At 54.4% G+C, this 17640-nt stretch overlaps 1 protein-coding gene across 2 annotated transcripts in view; it reads left to right on the forward strand.

Moving 5' to 3' along the window:
* The first annotated feature begins 1620 nt into the window (after window positions 1-1620).
* The window catches only part of SLCO2B1 (solute carrier organic anion transporter family member 2B1), a 40726-nt gene continuing 24706 nt past the window's right edge, over window positions 1621-17640 (forward strand). The window contains exons 1-6 of one of the 2 annotated variants that reach the window (XM_004589890.2): window positions 1621-1923; window positions 11505-11626; window positions 12459-12596; window positions 13333-13495; window positions 16225-16458; window positions 16670-16768. In XM_004589890.2, the coding sequence (XP_004589947.2) occupies window positions 1908-1923; window positions 11505-11626; window positions 12459-12596; window positions 13333-13495; window positions 16225-16458; window positions 16670-16768 (772 nt within the window). In that variant the 5' untranslated portion in view covers window positions 1621-1907. The remainder of the gene's footprint in view (window positions 1924-11504; window positions 11627-12458; window positions 12597-13332; window positions 13496-16224; window positions 16459-16669; window positions 16769-17640) is intronic. The other variant, XM_058663582.1, reaches the window with a different exon arrangement.

A 17640-nucleotide genomic window follows, 5' to 3' on the forward strand; every position in this document is an offset into this window, starting at 1 on the left:
GAGTGACTTATTTACTCTTCCCCCAGGTCCACAGCTTTGAGCTCAGGACTATGCCCAAAAGGCGATACATGAAAACCACTCAAGCCTATGGCAACTTCATGTGTCTTGTCCTGCAGGTCATGGGCAGTGTTGTATCCAGCTATCGGAAAGATGAACGTAAGCAGCCATTCTGGTCCCAGAACAATACCCAGACTCTTCACACAGCCTGTGGGGCCAAGAAGAGCAACTGAGTTTCCAGCAAAGTCTCAAGGTACTGTCTCACACTCAACAGTTGGAGTTTCTAACGTCCCATGTCTGCCAACTCTGGGAGGATTCACAAAGCTGACCTCAGGCTGCAGAATGTAGAGACAGATCAAGTTTGGTTTTCTCAAGCAGTATCAGGGTCTGGGGTCTATCAATCCCAGCCAACTGCTGGCCTCTCACAAGACAGTGGTCGATTCTCTCTGTTGAGTGCCTACTCGGTATCTGGTAGATCCGTGATTATTTTGGACATCCTCTATTTGTGATTCACACGTTTACACAACCCTTAGGAGCCAAGGGTGATTAATGAATGTTTATCCTAGTACCCCAAACCCCATATGTACATTCCATACAAAGGTCCTGTTCCCAGAACAGGGACTTGGACTTAGAGAAATCCAGATATCTTCCGCCGAGGGGAGAGCTGGGGCAAAGGGAAAAACTTGCTTTCTAGCATCAGAGGTTGTCCAAGCCATGGGCCTACCACCTTCTAGCCAGATGACTTCCAGCAAGTTGCTGAGTCTTATTCCTCATCTGTAAAACATAGGAAAAGTCTCCCAGAGCCTCTGGTGTGAACACTCTGTGCGAGTTGGGAAAGCAAAAAGGGGTCTGTTTTCTCTGGCTGTCTGCTCCCTGCCACTCCCTTCTCTGAGTTCCAGGCCTCCAGGCGTGGCGTCTTTATCACCAAACCCCAACTGAGGCTCTGCCAGCAAGGAGCATTGTCTGCATTTCACACAACTGAGGGGCTGCCACTCAGAGAGGTGTGGAGACTTGTCCGAGACTGCTCAAATGACCAGCACATGATGGCTTGGCTGGCCCCCTGATCTATCTTGTTCCAAGGCTTTTGTGCTCAGCCTTCATGTCAGAAAACTGCTCATCTCGTGGTGGCCCTGTCGCTCCCCAGCCTAACCTGGATGGCTGTGAATGACGAGGCTTCTACCATGAATGTTTGGGCAAATCCCGTCAGAATTCCCAGTGAACAAAGTCCTCTCCACCTTTTAGCTCAGAGGACAGGTGGGAGTAGGAGTGGGGTGGGGGGACATGTGAAAAGATTAGGGTTTGTGTGAACAAAGGACAATGACTCAGAAAGCGATAAAGTGTTCCCTATAGGGCTCAGGGGCTAGGTGGAAAAGGGCTCGGGGGAGGGGCAGGCAGGCCCATGGATAGTGCCCCCACATTCATTCCTCAGTGCTAACACATCAGGAGGAACTTTTCCAAGGGAGAGGCCTAGAATGAAGCTGGAAAAAAAAAAGGGCTGAGTCTAAGCCATGGGGGGGTGGCTAGCCCATTGCTCCTCCTAGCTGGGGGCAGGACCTAACCAAACCCCACCTCTTTACAAATAATCCCAGGCTGTCCCAACCACAGAGCACAAAAGTCCAGACAGCCAGGATTCACAGAGACAAGAGTCCAGAGAGCCTGGGTGCACAGAGACACAGGAGCAAGTCTCTCAGGGGTACGGCCGCTTGCAGAGTAGGCTGGGTCTGAGCAGAACTCCCTAACCCACGGTGGCTCCCAGACTAAACTGTGGGGCCCCAGAAGGATCACCCAGTGCCGAAGATTCCTGCTGTGGGTGCATCAGCTACAGTCTCAAGAACCCCTGGTGAGGCTCACTTCCTGCCTGCTAAGATCCTCTCGTCTCACGGGCTGGAACGCACATCACCCCAGCCATCATGGGACCTAGGATAGGTACGTGGGGACAAAGTGGGGAGAGAGCATTGAGACGGAAAGCAGAGCATCCCATGTGCAGTGAGAAGGGAGAGAATTGCACTGGTGGGATGGGTGTTGGGTCCGGCTGTGCTCCCCAGCTATCTGCACGTGATAGAGCCAGGCACGTGGCCAGGAGGCAGTGGAGGTGTGCTGAGGGAGGGGATGGCGGCAGGGGCAGGAAGGGACCTGTTTACTCAGCTGGAGGCAGGGAACCCAGCCAGCCTGCCTTGAGGATATGGGAAAGACAGGCTCATCGACCCCTCATCATGTCCTGCTCAGCCTCTCCAGGGGAGACAAAAAGGGAGAGGAAGCAGAGGACAGAGAGAGGAGTGTGGTCAGAGAGCAAACAGACATTTGGAGAAGGCAGAGGCCATGCTGAGTGGACCAGGATGAGCAGGGGCAAGGAAAGGGCAGGAAAGCAACCCTGCAGAGGGAAACAACAGCGTGCCTGAACAGAAGGCAGACAGGGGAACCTCTAGGCAGAGGACCCCTGGAGGTGTGCCCAGCAGGAAAGCTGGTGCCCAGAAAGATCTGCAGGAACCTACCTGGATTGGCACTGGCTGGGAGGAGGCCAGAAGGTAAGCCAGCTTCTGCGAGTGACAAGGAAGCAGTGGTGTAGCAGTGTGCTGATTTTGGAATGTAGCAACCAGGCGAGCACTTACCAGGCAGGGACAGGCCTCTGGAGGGGCGTCATCTATGCAGTCATCTGCCGCCCTCCCCTCCCCAGCTCCATCTTGTTCCTTGTGAGCCTCACACCCCCTCAGGCAGGGCCACACTCCATTCCAGGAGCCCCACAGACAGGCTGGGCTAAGGGCTAGCCATGGACTCCATGGCATGGTGCGAGGTTTATGACTGGCAGGAAGGGCTGGGTGGATGCTTCCTCCCAGGAGACCTATGAGAATGAGGTCAGATCTGGGAAGGTTGCTTGGTTGAGGGTTGTGAGTGGGCTGTTGACCACTGGTTGGGTGTGGAGGGAAGGCTGGAGTGTGCTGAGCGGAAGGCACAGTGGGACTGCTCCATGCCCTGCCATGCTAACCCCCCATGTTTACTGACCTAACTCTGATCCAAATTCTTTGGCCTCTACTTCACCCCCCCCCCGCCATTCCACACATGTGTGTGCAAGTGCACACATGTGCATACCTACACGCATGCACATGCTTGCAGAAGGGAACAGGCCCCAGTGTCTCCTCTAGGCCACCCAAAGCTCTTGTATACCCTGCTTTCTGGGCCCTGTGAACACCTTGGCCAGGCTCAAGGGGGCACTGAAGGTTGTGAAGACATGGGTAGGGCAGGACACTGCAGGTAGAGGGCCAGCTGCTCAAGCCAGGGGCACACACCGGAGGGACAAGGCTTAGATGTGACTTCCAAAGAGTCGCAGCATGGCTGCTCACCACGAGCAGCCCAGTGACCTATCCCAGGCTGCACAGCCAGGTACTGCAGAGTCAGGCTCAAACTCAAGCTAACATGAAAGGCAAAGCCTTCACTAGGCTTCTGACAAGTCTTGCAGGCTGGGGCTGCTGAACATGGGCCAAGAGCCAAGAGCTCCAGGGAGTCAGCTCAGGCCATGTCCAGACCCCATGATCCAGGCAGCCGGTACAGCTTAGGCCCAGTGTTTGGAAGTTGGACCTTCTCAAGCGCTGGAGACACTAGAGGAAGGGAGCCAGGTGAGGTGAACCTTGCAAGAAAGCAGCCACATGGAGGAGAAAACAGCATGGCTTTGAGGGCTGCTTAGGACAGTGGCTTCCTGGGAATTCTGGGGACACCATCCCCCATGCTCTAGTGTCTGCGACTAGGGTCATCATGGTTCTAGAGAAGATAGCGGGGGCCAGAACAGGGAACAGAAAGTCCCAGCACAGGATCCCTGACCCAGCTTGGAAACCACCAGCCAGGGCCTGGCTCCTCCCCCATGCTGGGCGCTCCCCCCTCCAGGAGCAGCAGCTGGGAGGCCGCCTCAGCTGCCTAACGACCACCCAAGGGGCCAGCTAGAAGGAATTTCCCAAAAATGACAGCCAAGTCCATAGCCCAGACCTCCTGCCTCCCTGCCTTTGACATTGTCTCCAAGATGCAGGGCTGGTCCCCCTGGGACCCTGGGCTCAGAGGGTCTGTCCCTACGGCTCCCATGTCACAGCCCTGATCCAGTCTTCAGCCTTGCTCCCTCCTGCAGTTTAGCTCAGCAAACATGTCTGTGATCTGGTCAGGCCTTAAAAGCTGACAAGTGGCTTGCAAGGATGAGTGGCTGTGGCACAACCTGGCAAAGCTTTAGCAGTGCCAAGGGACATGAGGATATGAAGAATGGCAACGATCTATTGGGGCCAGAAAACAAGGTTCAGGGGTGTGGGTGTCTGCCAGAAGAATGGCTTTCAGAGCCTGGCTCCCTGTGCATTGAGACACCTACATATGCTATGTCGTACTTGTCCTGGATCCCACCAGCCTGTCCTGGGTCACACTTGCCTGTCCTGGTTGAACCTCTCTGTCCTGTGTTACAAAGGCGGGGAAAGAGGACAGGAGGAGCTCACCACTGCCAAGGACTCTGGTGTGCTGGGCTTCCCCTGCAGTCCCCCCAGCAAGCCTCTGAGGCAGGTACTGTTCCCAAAACAGAAGAAAATTGAGGCTGGGAGGGCAAAGGGCGCTGCCTGAGGACATACAGCTTCAGTGTAGCAGATCAAATATTTCACTCCAAAGTCTTTTGACTGACCCCAAGGGTTTTAGCAGGGGACTGGGTTATGGCACCTGTCAGGAGGATGAGGCCACAAACTGCCACAGGAGAGATGGCTGCCTCCTCTAGCAGAAAAGGGAGAAATGAACCATTCCAGGGTTTATTGTCAGAGCAACCTGTGCTGCCGAGGGCTGTGGGAGCCAGGCAGAGGGGCTCAAAGGCCATGAGATCCAGGGCAATGCAGGAGGCAGGGTCCACACTGCCTACCCCGTGAGAAGGCTGACCCTACTGTCCCTGCTCGAATCTGAACATCGGTGCCTACCCTCACCAGGGCTGCTGACCCACTGCTGCTGCCGGGCCTCGATCCTACTCCATCTCAGCTAGTGGGAAGACTCATGACATATCCACTGGCATGCTCCCTAGATGGGTTCCTCCTCTGTTGGAGCACACGGGTGCTGGCATCTTACTCTTGCTGAGCAGGTGTGGCCACTGTGGCTTCCTCAGCCTCCTGTCCATCCACGGCTCTCAGCCAACCCCTTGTGACACAGCCAGTCATCCCTGCAAGCCACTTGTCAGCTTTCAAGGTCTTCCCAGATCACAGATATGTTTGCTGAGCTGAGCTAAGCTGAAGGAGGGAGCAAGGTTGAAGGCTGGAGCAGGGCTGTGACATGGGAGCTGCAGGGGCGGGCCCTCTGAGCCTGCACCCTGTGTCCTCTCTCCCACAGCTCCTGAACGTCTCCCTTGGGTGTTTCTCTACCACCCAAATTCACCAGAGCCAGCAATGAGCGCCCTGTGAGCCTGGCTCCCAGTGATGGTGGTTCAAGCCCCAACATCGTTCCCTACTTCCCCAGTGTCCCCCTACCAGGCCCTGTCTACCCTCTTCACTGTGAGAATGTCTAGGCTCCACTCCAGCATGTCCCTGACTCTAGCCTGGCCTCTCCACCTTCTCACACAGCCAGAGATCTCGGAGCGTGAGGTTGGCAGTCAAGGCGGGTCCCCCAGCTGCTCTAATCCCTCCAGTGCCTCAGTGTACCAGCCTTGCCACTTCTCTTTCCTCCAAGGTTTTTTCCTTTTGGAAGCATTCCAGAACCTTCCATTCTCAGCAAGGGCCCTCTCTTCTGTGCCTCTGTAGCCTTGACACACCCTGGGCTACAGCTCCAAGCACCTGTCAAAGATTATGAGGGGTCACACATGCACTGGGGGCCCCCTGAGGACTGACATGGGGCTACCCCTATCTGGCTTAAAGAGTGAATCTGCCTTTAGAGCTTTAGCTCTGTCCCCACCACACTCCCTAGCCCTATCTCCTCACCCACTGAAAGTGGGTAGTGGGTAGCCAGGCCCTAACCAGTGGTCATCTCACATCTGGAGGCCACAGATGGGGAGGTCCATGGGAAGATGACAAGACCCCTCCCGTTTGGAGCGAACAGGTGGTCACGCCCAAAGATGTTCCTCCAAGACAAACTGCCACATATAGGCCCAGCTGAGTGTGGCTGTATAGAATTATTGGAGGGTAGAGGAACTCAGTGTTGCCAGATCTGCTGATCTGAAGTTTTCATGTGGGATTTCCTGGTTCGTAAATGCTAGCAACTGACTTGAAAGCACTCTGAGAACTGGCATTGTGCAAATCCCAGAAAAACAAGCCTGAGGGCCACATGTGCTTTTTAGGGCGCCTGCCAGAGTACACCACCTTCACTCCACCAGGGAAGGGGCCTGGTCTCCATGGGGAGCCTCTACCTGTGTTCTGTCCCTAGCAAAATGAGGCTGGGATTGGGGGTGGGCAATGACATCAATAGCTGGAGTGGGGAAAGCTTTTTTTCTTCAACACAGGAAAGTTAGGAAGAAACAAAAAGCTTTGGAATGCAACTGGACTGGGAAGGGACAGAGTAGTGGGGGAAGGATGAGGAAATGCAGAGGGAGGTGGACTAAGGGGTCAGCCGGCTGCTTCCAAGACGAGGGTAAACATGAGAGAAACACTGGGCTGTGTCTCCCACAGGAAGGAAGAGAAGTTATTTTTGAGGCCAGGTGACCAGGTCTGGAAATAGACTCCCTGGTGAGTTTACGCTGAAAGCTGACAAAGTTGGTGCTTGGGTCACCTTGACATTGACCAAGGACCTTCTCCAGGTGACCTCCTTGTAGGCACCTTGCTGCTGCTTTCACAGACTCACAGGATCTACTTGCTAGCCCCAGGAACGTGCCAGGCTCCGGGGCTTGCTCTCCATAGAGTGACAGACTGGAAGAAAATGTCACACCTTGTCTCTCCCAGGTCATTCTCTTGCAGATATCAGGCTGGAGTGAACGCCAAGGACGAGAGCTTTCCCTGGGCTTGGGCACAGCCTCTCCAGAAGTTTAAATCTAGGCTTGGCTTCTGAGTGCCTGATTATCACACGCAGCTTTCTTGACTGCGGGCCACACGTCCTTCTTGCCAGGTTTTCTTTCCCAGCCCTGCCTGACAGCACCCTCTCAGTGTCAGCCAGCTAGGAACTGACTGACCACTTGACAGCCACTGCCTCTGCCACCTTACAGGAGGGCAGAAGGGCCCTGCGATTGTCTCTGCATTTGTCCAACGGCTGTCATTGCAGCCCAGCCACCTTCTTGTGGCTGTCACAGGGGGCCAAAAAGTCAGACTTTGTCATTTACCAGTGATGTCACCACTTGCCCATTTGTCCCAGATAAGTCACCGCCTGCCTCTCTGCACCCCTTTGCTCACTTGTGATGTGGGATCTCAGCAGCACCCCCAAAGAGTACTATGAGGAGAGGCACGTGGGCCCAGCCTGGTCCCAGCTCACAGTGATGCCCCAGAGTGAGCTCCTGAACCTGACCACTTCCCTAGGGATACAGGGAGCCTGAGAAGCCTACCCCACAGCCAGGGCCATGGTTGATTTTCTTCCCCCTCTCCCAGTTTCCCCCACCTCCCACCCCCACTGTTAACTTTGACCCGAGACTCTGGTTCTGAATGTGGCAACACTTATTGCTGCCACAAAGTAAATAGGAAGGCAGGTGAGTGGTCCTGGCAAAGGTCAGATGGCCAACAGGATGGGCTGGCTGCCTAATGGGTGAGAGGGCCACACTCAGTGGAGCCTTGACCATGTGTCCCATCAATGTACAACCCGTTGATGAGGCTAAGCTTGTCATTTGGCTTGTCACAATAAGGGACAACACCACTACTCACAGCTTTAACACTTCTGGAAAAGGAAAAACAAAGGTATTGAAGACAGTGGAGTTGCAGGTCATGTCAATATCAGTTTCAGGTTTTTCCTGCCCAGGCTGAATGCAGGGTGGAGGCCACTAACCTAAAGCTACACAGCAGGTCTGCAGATGGGGACTTCAAACCTGGGTCATTGCTGCCAAAGTGAGAGAGAGCAGACTTTCAATGCTCCTGCCTCGTGGCTGACTGGGCTGAGCTGAGAGGGGAGACATGAGGCAGAGATGACGGGGATGATGTCAGGATACAGGTAACAGGTTGAAGAACAACCAGGTGTGTGTGCCTAGAAGGGGATGAAAGATGGGTCTTGCCGCCTCAGAGGGTCTTGAAGACATACCAGGAAAATAGTGGGAACTGGCCCTTGATGTGTATGTGTGATGGGGAGGAGGTCGGAGGGTCCACTGTGTGCCATGTCCTAGGCCTGTGCCCCTCACTGTGCTCACCTTGCATCAGGGAGAAGAGCTGTCTTCTTGTCCTCCGCAATGCCAAGTTCACAGCAAAGGCACCTGTGACAAAAGGCAGGTGCGCAGAGAAGAGTGTGCTTCTCTACCACACACATAAGCCTCCAGCCTTAGCACATGTGGAAACAGGGAGCCTGTGTGTGGCCTGTCCAGTGTGCAAGGCAGAAGCCAGGAGTCTGATCACACAATAATAACACAGGGAAATTCTGCAGGGCTTGTTCATTGGCATTCCTCTCTCATCAGACACAGAGAGGGCAGCCCTCGTGGTGGTGGTGGTGGTGGTGGGCCCTGCTACAGCCAGTGTGGGAGAAGGGCTGTAGCAGGTTGCAGAGTAACCTCTGAGGCTTCATGACCTGCTTCTGCTCTTTGCTCAATTGTTCAGAATTTGGGGGTCCTGGACCTCAGCGGTAGGCAGCATCACTATTGCCTTGCGGGTTAGGAGGCTGAGACTCCGATAGATCGAGGCTTTGGGCGGAGCTGGAATGTCAAGCTAGGGCAGAGGGTGTCCAGTTGTGGCAAGCTCCACGTTGCCCTGGGGTTTGCCTTTGGCAGCTGAGGACCCTCCTTCTCCTCCCTACCCCCAGCCCCGGACTCAGCTGGACTGCACAACTGGGATTCCTGAGCAGGAAAAGGGGGAACCTGTAGTAGGAGGTGCTGCCAGTGCCAACTCCCCAAACCAGAAGTGCAGGGTGGGGAGGGAAAGGGAAGTGTCTTTGTCCCCTAGAGGAGGAATTCAGGGAACTGGGGAACTAAGAGAAGCAGGCCCCAGAAGAGAGCAGTTGAGAGCTTGGGAGGCTGCGACTATGGGGCACAGACAGGCCCCAGAATGCCCATGAGAGCCAGCCAGGAGGCCAGACTGGGGCACATGCTCTGAGCTGGCCCATGATGGTCTATCCCTCTTCCCCAGCCACTCCCTGGGTGGCCCTCAGAGCTAGACCTGTAAGTCAGGGACTTCTGTCCTGCAACCCTGGCATGTGATCAGCCTGGGCCTTTGGTGGACTGACCCTGCTCTCCAAAAAGGTGACCCAGCAAGTACTGGGGACTGTGGAAGAGAACAGTGTGTACTCAGAGCTGGAGTGAAGTTAAACTTAACCCCTGGGGTGGAGGCTGAGGGCCAGGATGACCTAACAGAGCTGGGGCTCCAGGAATGGGTATTCTGATCAGAAGCAAGGCCCCAAGAAAGCATAGATGGGTATGGAGCTGTGGAAACAATTCCCCAAGGAACTGCCCATGAGGCCAGAACTCAGACGCCAGGAGGTGACCTGAGGCTGCCAAGGAAGGGAAGCCATGTTCAGCCTGCCCCAGGGGATGGGGATGGGGGTGGAGAGGGTGTTTGTGCTTTGAGTCACTCTCACTCCTCTGTTGCTGCCAGGGACCCTTCCCTAGGTCAGCTCTTTCCCTGGGGTTGTCAGGTGTCCATTTTTGTTTTCATATTTTCCTGTTTCCTCTGAGAACCCTTACCCCCAAAAAAGGGACTCTCCCCAGACTTACGCACTTCCACTTCCTTGGTCATATTCCTTAAGGTGCCTGGATAGACATGTCGCCAATGTTCAAGCTCATGGGTCCATGGGGAGTGCTGCATCAAAGCACCCTCTCACACTGCGCCTGCTGGGCTGCTGCTGATTGGAAAGACAACAACGAGTATTAGCAGAGAGGCAGAGCAATCAGGATCCAACATGGCGCAGCACTATAGAAAACAGTTTGACAGTTCCTTGGTGAGCTCAACCGAGAGTTGCCCTACGACACAGCAATTCTACGCCCACAACCGAGAGAATGTTTGTCTGTAAAATGTTCATATAGAATGCTCCTTCATGAGGTTCACAAAATCGCAAACAACACAGATCTCCATCTATCCCGAACAGATAAGCTGACCTCACAGTGGAATATTATTCAGCCACAAAAGGAGTAAGGTCCTGACATGGGCTGCTGCAGGCTGAACTTGGACAAGATTTTGCTAATTAAAACAAGAACCAATCACAGAAAACTCATACAAACTGCACAACTATGTTTCTAGAAAGCATCTGAGATGACAAGTAGTTTGGTAGCTGCCAGGCGCTGCAGGGCGGGGTGGAGAGGGGAATGACAAGTGGCTACCAATGAGTATAGGAGATTTCTTCTGCAACAATAAGTCAGTTCTGGAAAAAAATCTTGATAGTTGTACAGTTTTGCAGATGGGCTGGAAACCACGGATTGTGTACTTCAAAAGCGTGGGTTTATGGTCCATGAATTGTATCTGGATTTAAACCTCAGGCTCCCTGGTCCCCTGTGTGTGTAGCTCCTGTCGGTTCAGGGTCTCAGCAACATCAGGGCCTACTGGGTCAGAGGCTCCCTCAGGTCATGGGTCAGATTCCAGGCAGCAGTGTGTCTTCTGAGGGGGACTGCTGCCTGGACAATGGGGGAGGCTTCCGGCAGGAAGTGAGGCCTGGGAGACAGGAGGACCAGGGGGCCTGCATTAAATAGTGGGCGGAGTCTCCCCAGACTGGACTTCCTGGCTCCACTCTGGGAGTCAGGAGATGCCTTTGAAGAGGCTCAGTTTGCCTCTGGCTGTAGTGGCATAGATGAGACAAGGTGAGAAAGGTCACAACAGCCTTAACAAGGCCTCAGCATCCCACTTGGCCTCTGGTGTGCAAGAAGAAGTGAGTGGGCTGAGCTCAGGGGGTTCTTTATGCATTGGCCGGTGACAGGGGTGGTGGCGTGATCTGGGGCCTCGGCTGGCCTACCCTGTGACTCCATCAGGAGTACCCTGTGGGGTTGGTGTCTCTTCCAAGGCATACCCAGGAAGGGTCTGACACCTTGACTGTGGGCTGAGCCTTGACCCTGCACCTGCTTGCAGAGCTGGATGGATTCAGGCCCAAACTCAGACTCCCAAGTCCCCACCATCTCACTCTCATGGGCCTACGGTTGGCTGGGAAACTGTGTGCTTTCTTCTGGTGGCTGGCTAAGGGATGGGCAATTCTTCTTAAAAGGGACAGAGGTGCAAACTGGGGACAAAGCAAAGGTGTCACATAGGTACACTGCAGGAGTGATCTGCCCAGTGTGGCACCAGGGACACCCTCACTCTGGAAGTGAGACCCTTTCCTGCCTTCAAAGCAGAAGTCAGGGTAGCTGAAAATAATTCCATTCAGACTCTTGTAGACCCTTAAAGTCCCTTCCCCAAAACACCTTGGGTTCTGGGTCTACAGAACATGAATTAGGTCTGTTCTCTGGAATGTCACTGTCTCCCTTGTTGTCCATCCCACAGGGCCAGCGGGCGAGGAGCCCCCAACACCAGACAAGACCACAGTGTGTGCAGAAGACATGGCTGGAGGGGACGCCAGCCCAACCCCTCGGGACTCACGCCCCAGTGTGTTTCACAACATCAAGGTAGCGCTTGGACCTGGCAGGGGCAGGGGCCAGACCTCAGGGCCCAGCAGGACAGGCTGTGCCACATGGCAGCTGTGCAATGCAGAGCAAGATACTGCCTTCTCCCAGCCTCACTTTCCCCCTGTAGAATGGGTGACTATGAGGATCAGAAAGGTGGCCTACAAAAGCACTTAGCTTGGCTTCAGATACTCCAAAGGTACCCATGTCCCTCCTCTCTGTGGGCCACGGGGTGGGAGTGGAGGGCAGGAATACCTAGGGATCCCAACCCTGTTCATAGATGAGGGAGTCCTGGTACACCCAGTGTGGCCATCCTTGGGGGGACCCGCCTGGTTCCAGGTGCCTCACTATCAGCTTGGGAGGTAGAGGCCTCTGTATACAGATGAGAAAACCCAAATTCAGAAGGATCCTTGGCAGTAGACAGTGTATGCCCAGGCACAGCCTAGTTTCCATAGCCAGGAAGCCAGATTTTGTTCTCTGGGGAACTCAACCAAGTCTCTAGGCAGGCTGGGAACTGTTACCTGGGTTGGGGGTGGGCAGCTGTGTGCAAGTGGTCTCACAGAGGACATCTCTGTGGTGCTAGGAAGAGAACTAGGTAAATCAGGGGTCACTTCTTGGAGAAAGCAGCAGGGAGGAAGACCCAGTCCAAGCCAGAGGGGAGCTCCAAGGGTCAGAGGGGGCTGCCCCCATCTCCAGCCCCAGGAAGACCTCACCCTCAGTCAGGGGGTCTTTGGAGGCCTGCATGGGAAGCCATGGGCTTGCCAAGTGACTCCCCCTCCCTGTCTGCCTGTCTCTTCTGACTTTCCCCTCCCCTGACCCCCACTCCCTGGAACAGTTCTTCGTCCTGTGCCACAGCCTGCTGCAGCTGGCACAGCTCATGGTGTCCAGCTACCTCAAGAGCTCCATCTCGACCGTGGAGAAGCGCTTCGGCCTCTCCAGCCAGACCTCAGGGCTGCTGGCTGCCTTCAACGAGGTACCAGCCCCTGCCCAGTGCCCTCAGACAGCCCCTGTCATGGTCTCCTCCCCTGGAGCCTCCCCCGCCTACTCCTGTCAAGGTATCTGAGCCAATCAGGAAGGAGTGCATGAGCAACTTTGGGTGGATTTGGAGATCTGAGTCCAGCTGTGCCCCAGCCTCTGCCCCTCCCTGACCAGCTGTGTTCTCCCCTTCCTAGGACAGACTGTTGTGAATTCCCTCTCCAAGGCCTACAGGTTGTAGAGCATCCCCAGACACTCTGTAGAGCACCTCCTGCATACACACCACCATAGCCAGATCTCTGGATCAGGAAGGAAGGTCCTTATTAACTGTGGGCCTCAGGGTCCCATCTATAAAGTAGAGATTGTATCATCCCCACCAGTTCCAGTAAGGAGCTTGGGTGGGGTCACCCCTGGTTGTTAGGCTGAGAACCCCCAGGTTGTGCCAGCACAGTTACCCCTGCCCTGCATCACTCACCTTCCAGGACTGTCATTCTGAGGCCTGAGCTTCCAAGCCTTAACCCTCAGGCTATCCCTTTCATCCATGACATCCCTGACCCTCAGGACCCCTTTCCATCCCTGCCAGGGAGACCCCTGGGTGAACCTGACCTGGTTTTGCCCACTCTCCCCTCCTGCGGCAGTGTTAGCCCATTACACAGATGGGGATACTATGGCAGGCCACAGGACCGAGGGATGGTACAGGTTCCCCTGTGACAGGTCCCCTCATTCCCCTGCAGGTGGGAAATACAACCTTGATTGTCTTCGTGAGCTATTTCGGCAGTCGGGTACACCGGCCCCGGCTAATCGGCTGTGGGGCTGTCCTGGTGACTCTGGCCGGCCTGCTCATGACTCTGCCACACTTTCTCTCAGAGCCATACCGCTATGAACACAGCAACCCCGGTAAGAGCCCAAGGGACTGGGCAGGAGCCCAACATGGGGAGTTGTATTATCATGCAGCCTGGTCCACCCTTAGGCCTTGAGACAAGCCAAATGAGTCCAGGCTTCCTAGGATTCTGCTAGCCCTTCCTGCTCTACCCTCCACCTCTCCCTGAGCCCCAACCCCAGGTGGGTCTCTCTGGAGAGCAGGGGCAGGGGGGTACAGTTATCGGGCAGGGGGAGGAGGCCTCCCTGGATGTCACTGAGGTTTTACAGGGATGTAGGTGGGTTTAGAACACAGTTTTCTTTAGAGTGCAACATGTAGCAGAGCTTACAAAATGCTCATAGGAAGATAGCAGCATTACATCCTGCTCATGAGCCGAGTGTTGATGCACATAGTCCTCACAAAATTGAAGACGTTCGTGGAATAAGGGATGAAAGAGTAAATGAAGTAATGTTTAAAAGGAGAGACTATTAGGAATAGTGAAGCCCTGTCCAGTCTGTGGGATTTTGTTAAGGGTATGCTTGATGCCTGACCTTTAGGCAGTGACCCAAGCCATTTGAGAATTTTCCTTGTTCTGCCTCTCTTCTATTTATCCATCTACCCACCCATCTGTCTGCTCATCTCTCCATCCACCCATCTGTCAATCCATCCAATGATCCAGCCAGCCAATTGTCCATACTTTTATCAACCTTCCAGTCACCCATCCATCCATCCATCCATCCAATCTCTCATCTATTCATTCATCCATCCATCCAACCTTCCCTTTATCTATCCATCTAATGGTTCACCCAATAACCACTTAATGCTGTCTATTTTGTGCCTGATCCTCACAATAGATTCAGTCCTTGACTCCAGTTCCAAGTCTGAGAAAGGAGGTGAAAAACTAATAATAATGTTAATAATAATAAACAGTAAAAAGGGAAACTCAGGGATAGGAGCCAAGGGAAGGATCCCCTGGCCCAGCCTGGCTTTGGGGAAGGCTTCGCTGGCAGAAGACCTGATAGGGATGACAGTTCCTCCCTCATTCTCCCATTATCTCCGACCACGGGAGGCCTGGAATGCCAGGACCAGGGAGTGGGAAGATGAAGCAGCTGTGCCTCAATGCAGTGCAACACTGGGATGAGCATGCACAGCTTTGCTAGAGTCCAGCACCCTAGGTAATGGCCAGAGGGAGGCTGGAGAGATGCCGAGCAGGGGCAGGGCTGTGGCAGCTGCAGGAAGCCAGAGGGAGCTGGAGGAGGTGGTCCTGGAGCTGCAGCTTGGTAGGAAGGAGGCAGTGCAGGTAGAGGGGTGGGGCCAGAGCCATGCAAAGGTCAGAGTGGGCATAAAGTCTACAGAGTCATGATCTCAGTCTAAGCCAAGCATTATCGAGGAGGCTGTTGCTTAGAATGCCCCCAAATAATATTTGCTGACATTTCTGCATCCAGAGCTTTCACTTTCACATAGTGTTTCTGCACCAAGTCCCACTTGTTCATCTTTATCTTCACTGCATGCTGCACCTGACCCTGACCTCCTCAACTCCCTATGAAACCCCAACAAGACCCTTCTCCTTGCCTGAGATATAGCCCAAAATGAATGCAAGACTTGGTGGCCTCTGAGCCCCCTCCTGCTCTGCCACCCAGGCCAAGTCATCCATTCTTACTGCACCCAATGTCCATGGGGCTCTATTGTGTGCCAAGCCCTCCGCGAGGCACTGGAGAGTAGAAGCAGCCACCAGCTCTAGAGTAATGGCAGGAGCTGATGTTTAGGGGGCGTTGTGTAGGGTGATGTTCGTGAGAATAAAGGCAGCCAAGGCCTCCCAAATGAGCACACTCAGGAGAGGGGAGGCACTTCCCAAGCCAGCTGACTGCAGGAGGATGACCCAGCCGGCGCCCCTGCCCAGAGCTCCATTTCAGCATGCTGACTCTCTGCCTCTAAATGCCTTAGCTCTGAGAATGTCCATGTGATGCCTGAGAGATGAGAAAACTCAAGCCCAGAGAGGGTGAAGATCACTGTCCCAGTCATACAGTTTCTGGAGTCCATGTTGAAGGCCTGAGTGCAGGTTTATGACCTTGGTTCTCATGGCTTGTTCAATCCGAGGGAGTGGCTGGCTGGAATGAGTTATGCCAGCCCAGAGTCCAATAAAGGGAAAGCCATGGAGAAAAGCTCTCACTGACAACTATCCTAGGATAATAATAGTATGAGGGTCTCCTCCTATTTGCTCACCAAATACGAGGCAGGTACAGAGACTAAATTAGTTCTGCAGCTGTGACCCAAGCTAACACAGAACCTGCCCAGAATGAAAACCCCATGACCCAGCCCCAGCTTCCTGTCCCTTTAGCCCTGACCCAGTCCCATCCTGAACACCTCCTACCAACACAGTACCCTTTTACAGTCTTAGGTTTTGCCTGCTGTATGACCTCTTTCTCTCTGGAATGTGTCTTCTCTCTCTCTCTGTCTCCCAAATTGTGTTTGTTCTAAACCTGGGTCATATTCTTTCTGCTCTGACTGCCCCACCCCATGCAGGAGCCACCATAACTAGGGCACTTTCAAGTGCCTGTGCCCACAGAGGTGGCACCTGGGACAGCTGAAGAGCATGGAGTTGGAGTCAGAACACCTTGACTTGGCTCATTGCTATTGGAGCATCAGTTTTCTCATCTGTGAAACAGGAATCACAGTGTCACCCATGGCAGGCTTCAGACAGGCCCTTGCACAGCTACATGCCATACAGGCCTTGGCTATGGTCACAGCTTCAGTTATCATCTCTCAGAGAATACTTCTCAGGATTTCAAGCCTTCCCTGTGCCTGCCCACGATGCCTGCCCCAGCTCTAGCCTCCTCCAATGGTACCTGCTCCAGCTACACTGAGACCCGGCATCTGACCATGGTGGGGATCATGCTCACGGCACAGACCCTGCTGGGTGTGGGCGGGGTGCCCATCCAGCCCTTCGGCATCTCCTACATCGACGACTTTGCCCACCACAGCAACTCACCCCTCTACCTCGGTGAGAATCTGCCCCCTGTCCTCCTGGTAGAAGCAGGAGAGGCTGGGTATGGGAGCTGGGTGAAGAAGCTGCTCACCTCCACCCTGTCCAACTAATAAAGGTCTGGAGATGCCCTTGAGAGTATCTGGTGTGGACCTGGTGGGGGGTGGGGGTGGCATGCACCTGCATTGGGAGCCCAGGACCAAGGCCCTCACCTAGGCCTGTGTTGCAGGGATCCTGTTTGCGGTGACCATGATGGGACCAAGCATGTCCTTCGGGCTGGGCAGCCTCATGCTGCGTCTTTACGTGGACATTGACCGGATGCCAGAAGGTGAGCCTTGGGTGCCCGTCTCTGTCCACTGAGGCAGACAGCCTCTAGCTAATTGCCCCAAGCCTCACAGGGGATACAGAGCAGCCTGGGACCTGAATTCAACTCCCAGTGACACCACTGGCCTCAGACAAGACTCCTTAGCCTCCCTGTTCCTCAGTTTTCTCATCTTGGAACTCACCTCCACCTTGGGCACAGCTGTGCTCAAGCCCCGTGGTGGTGCTGGGGGTGGACAGTAAGGTGCTGTCCCACAGTGAGGTAACCACTGTCAGTGCTATCATGACAAGACTCCACCTGGTCTCACTGTCACCCTCTGTCTAGTCCTCAGGGGTGCTCACCTATGTCATGGGAGACAAGCTTCCTAGACCCACAGAGGAAACAGAAGGGAGCAGGAGCTGGTAATGCCCTGTCCCATATGGGGAGAGCTTCCCACAGGTTCTGGAGGCCGCAAGTGCCAGGATAGGCTTTATTGACTTTCTCAGGCTTTGGTCCAAGTATGTCCCCAGCCAAGAGTGAGTCCAGTGACTCAGTGCCATGGTCACCAGGGATGGGCTGTCCCACCTCCTTTCTTCCTAGGAAGCTGGGCCCAGGAACCGAGTCTGAGTCCCATTGCAACATCTCCTTCTTCCCAGGAAGTAGAGCTTCTGGAAGCCAAGGGTTCCCTAGGTCTCCAAGACAGACACACCTATGCCATGGGCGGATGTGTGGTTTTGGACTTTTGCCATTGGCCTGGCAGATGTGACGACTTTATGCCACCTCTCAGATAGGGTGGGTGGCTCAGGCCTGTTGCAGGCACGGACAGGTGTGTGTGTGTGTGTGTGTGTGTGTGTGTGTGTGTGTGTATGCAAAGTGGGGGGTGGTTGGGGAGGAACCTG

This window comes from Ochotona princeps, chromosome 4, assembly GCF_030435755.1.
Source record: "Ochotona princeps isolate mOchPri1 chromosome 4, mOchPri1.hap1, whole genome shotgun sequence".
In the NCBI taxonomy this organism is placed as follows: domain Eukaryota; kingdom Metazoa; phylum Chordata; class Mammalia; order Lagomorpha; family Ochotonidae; genus Ochotona; species Ochotona princeps.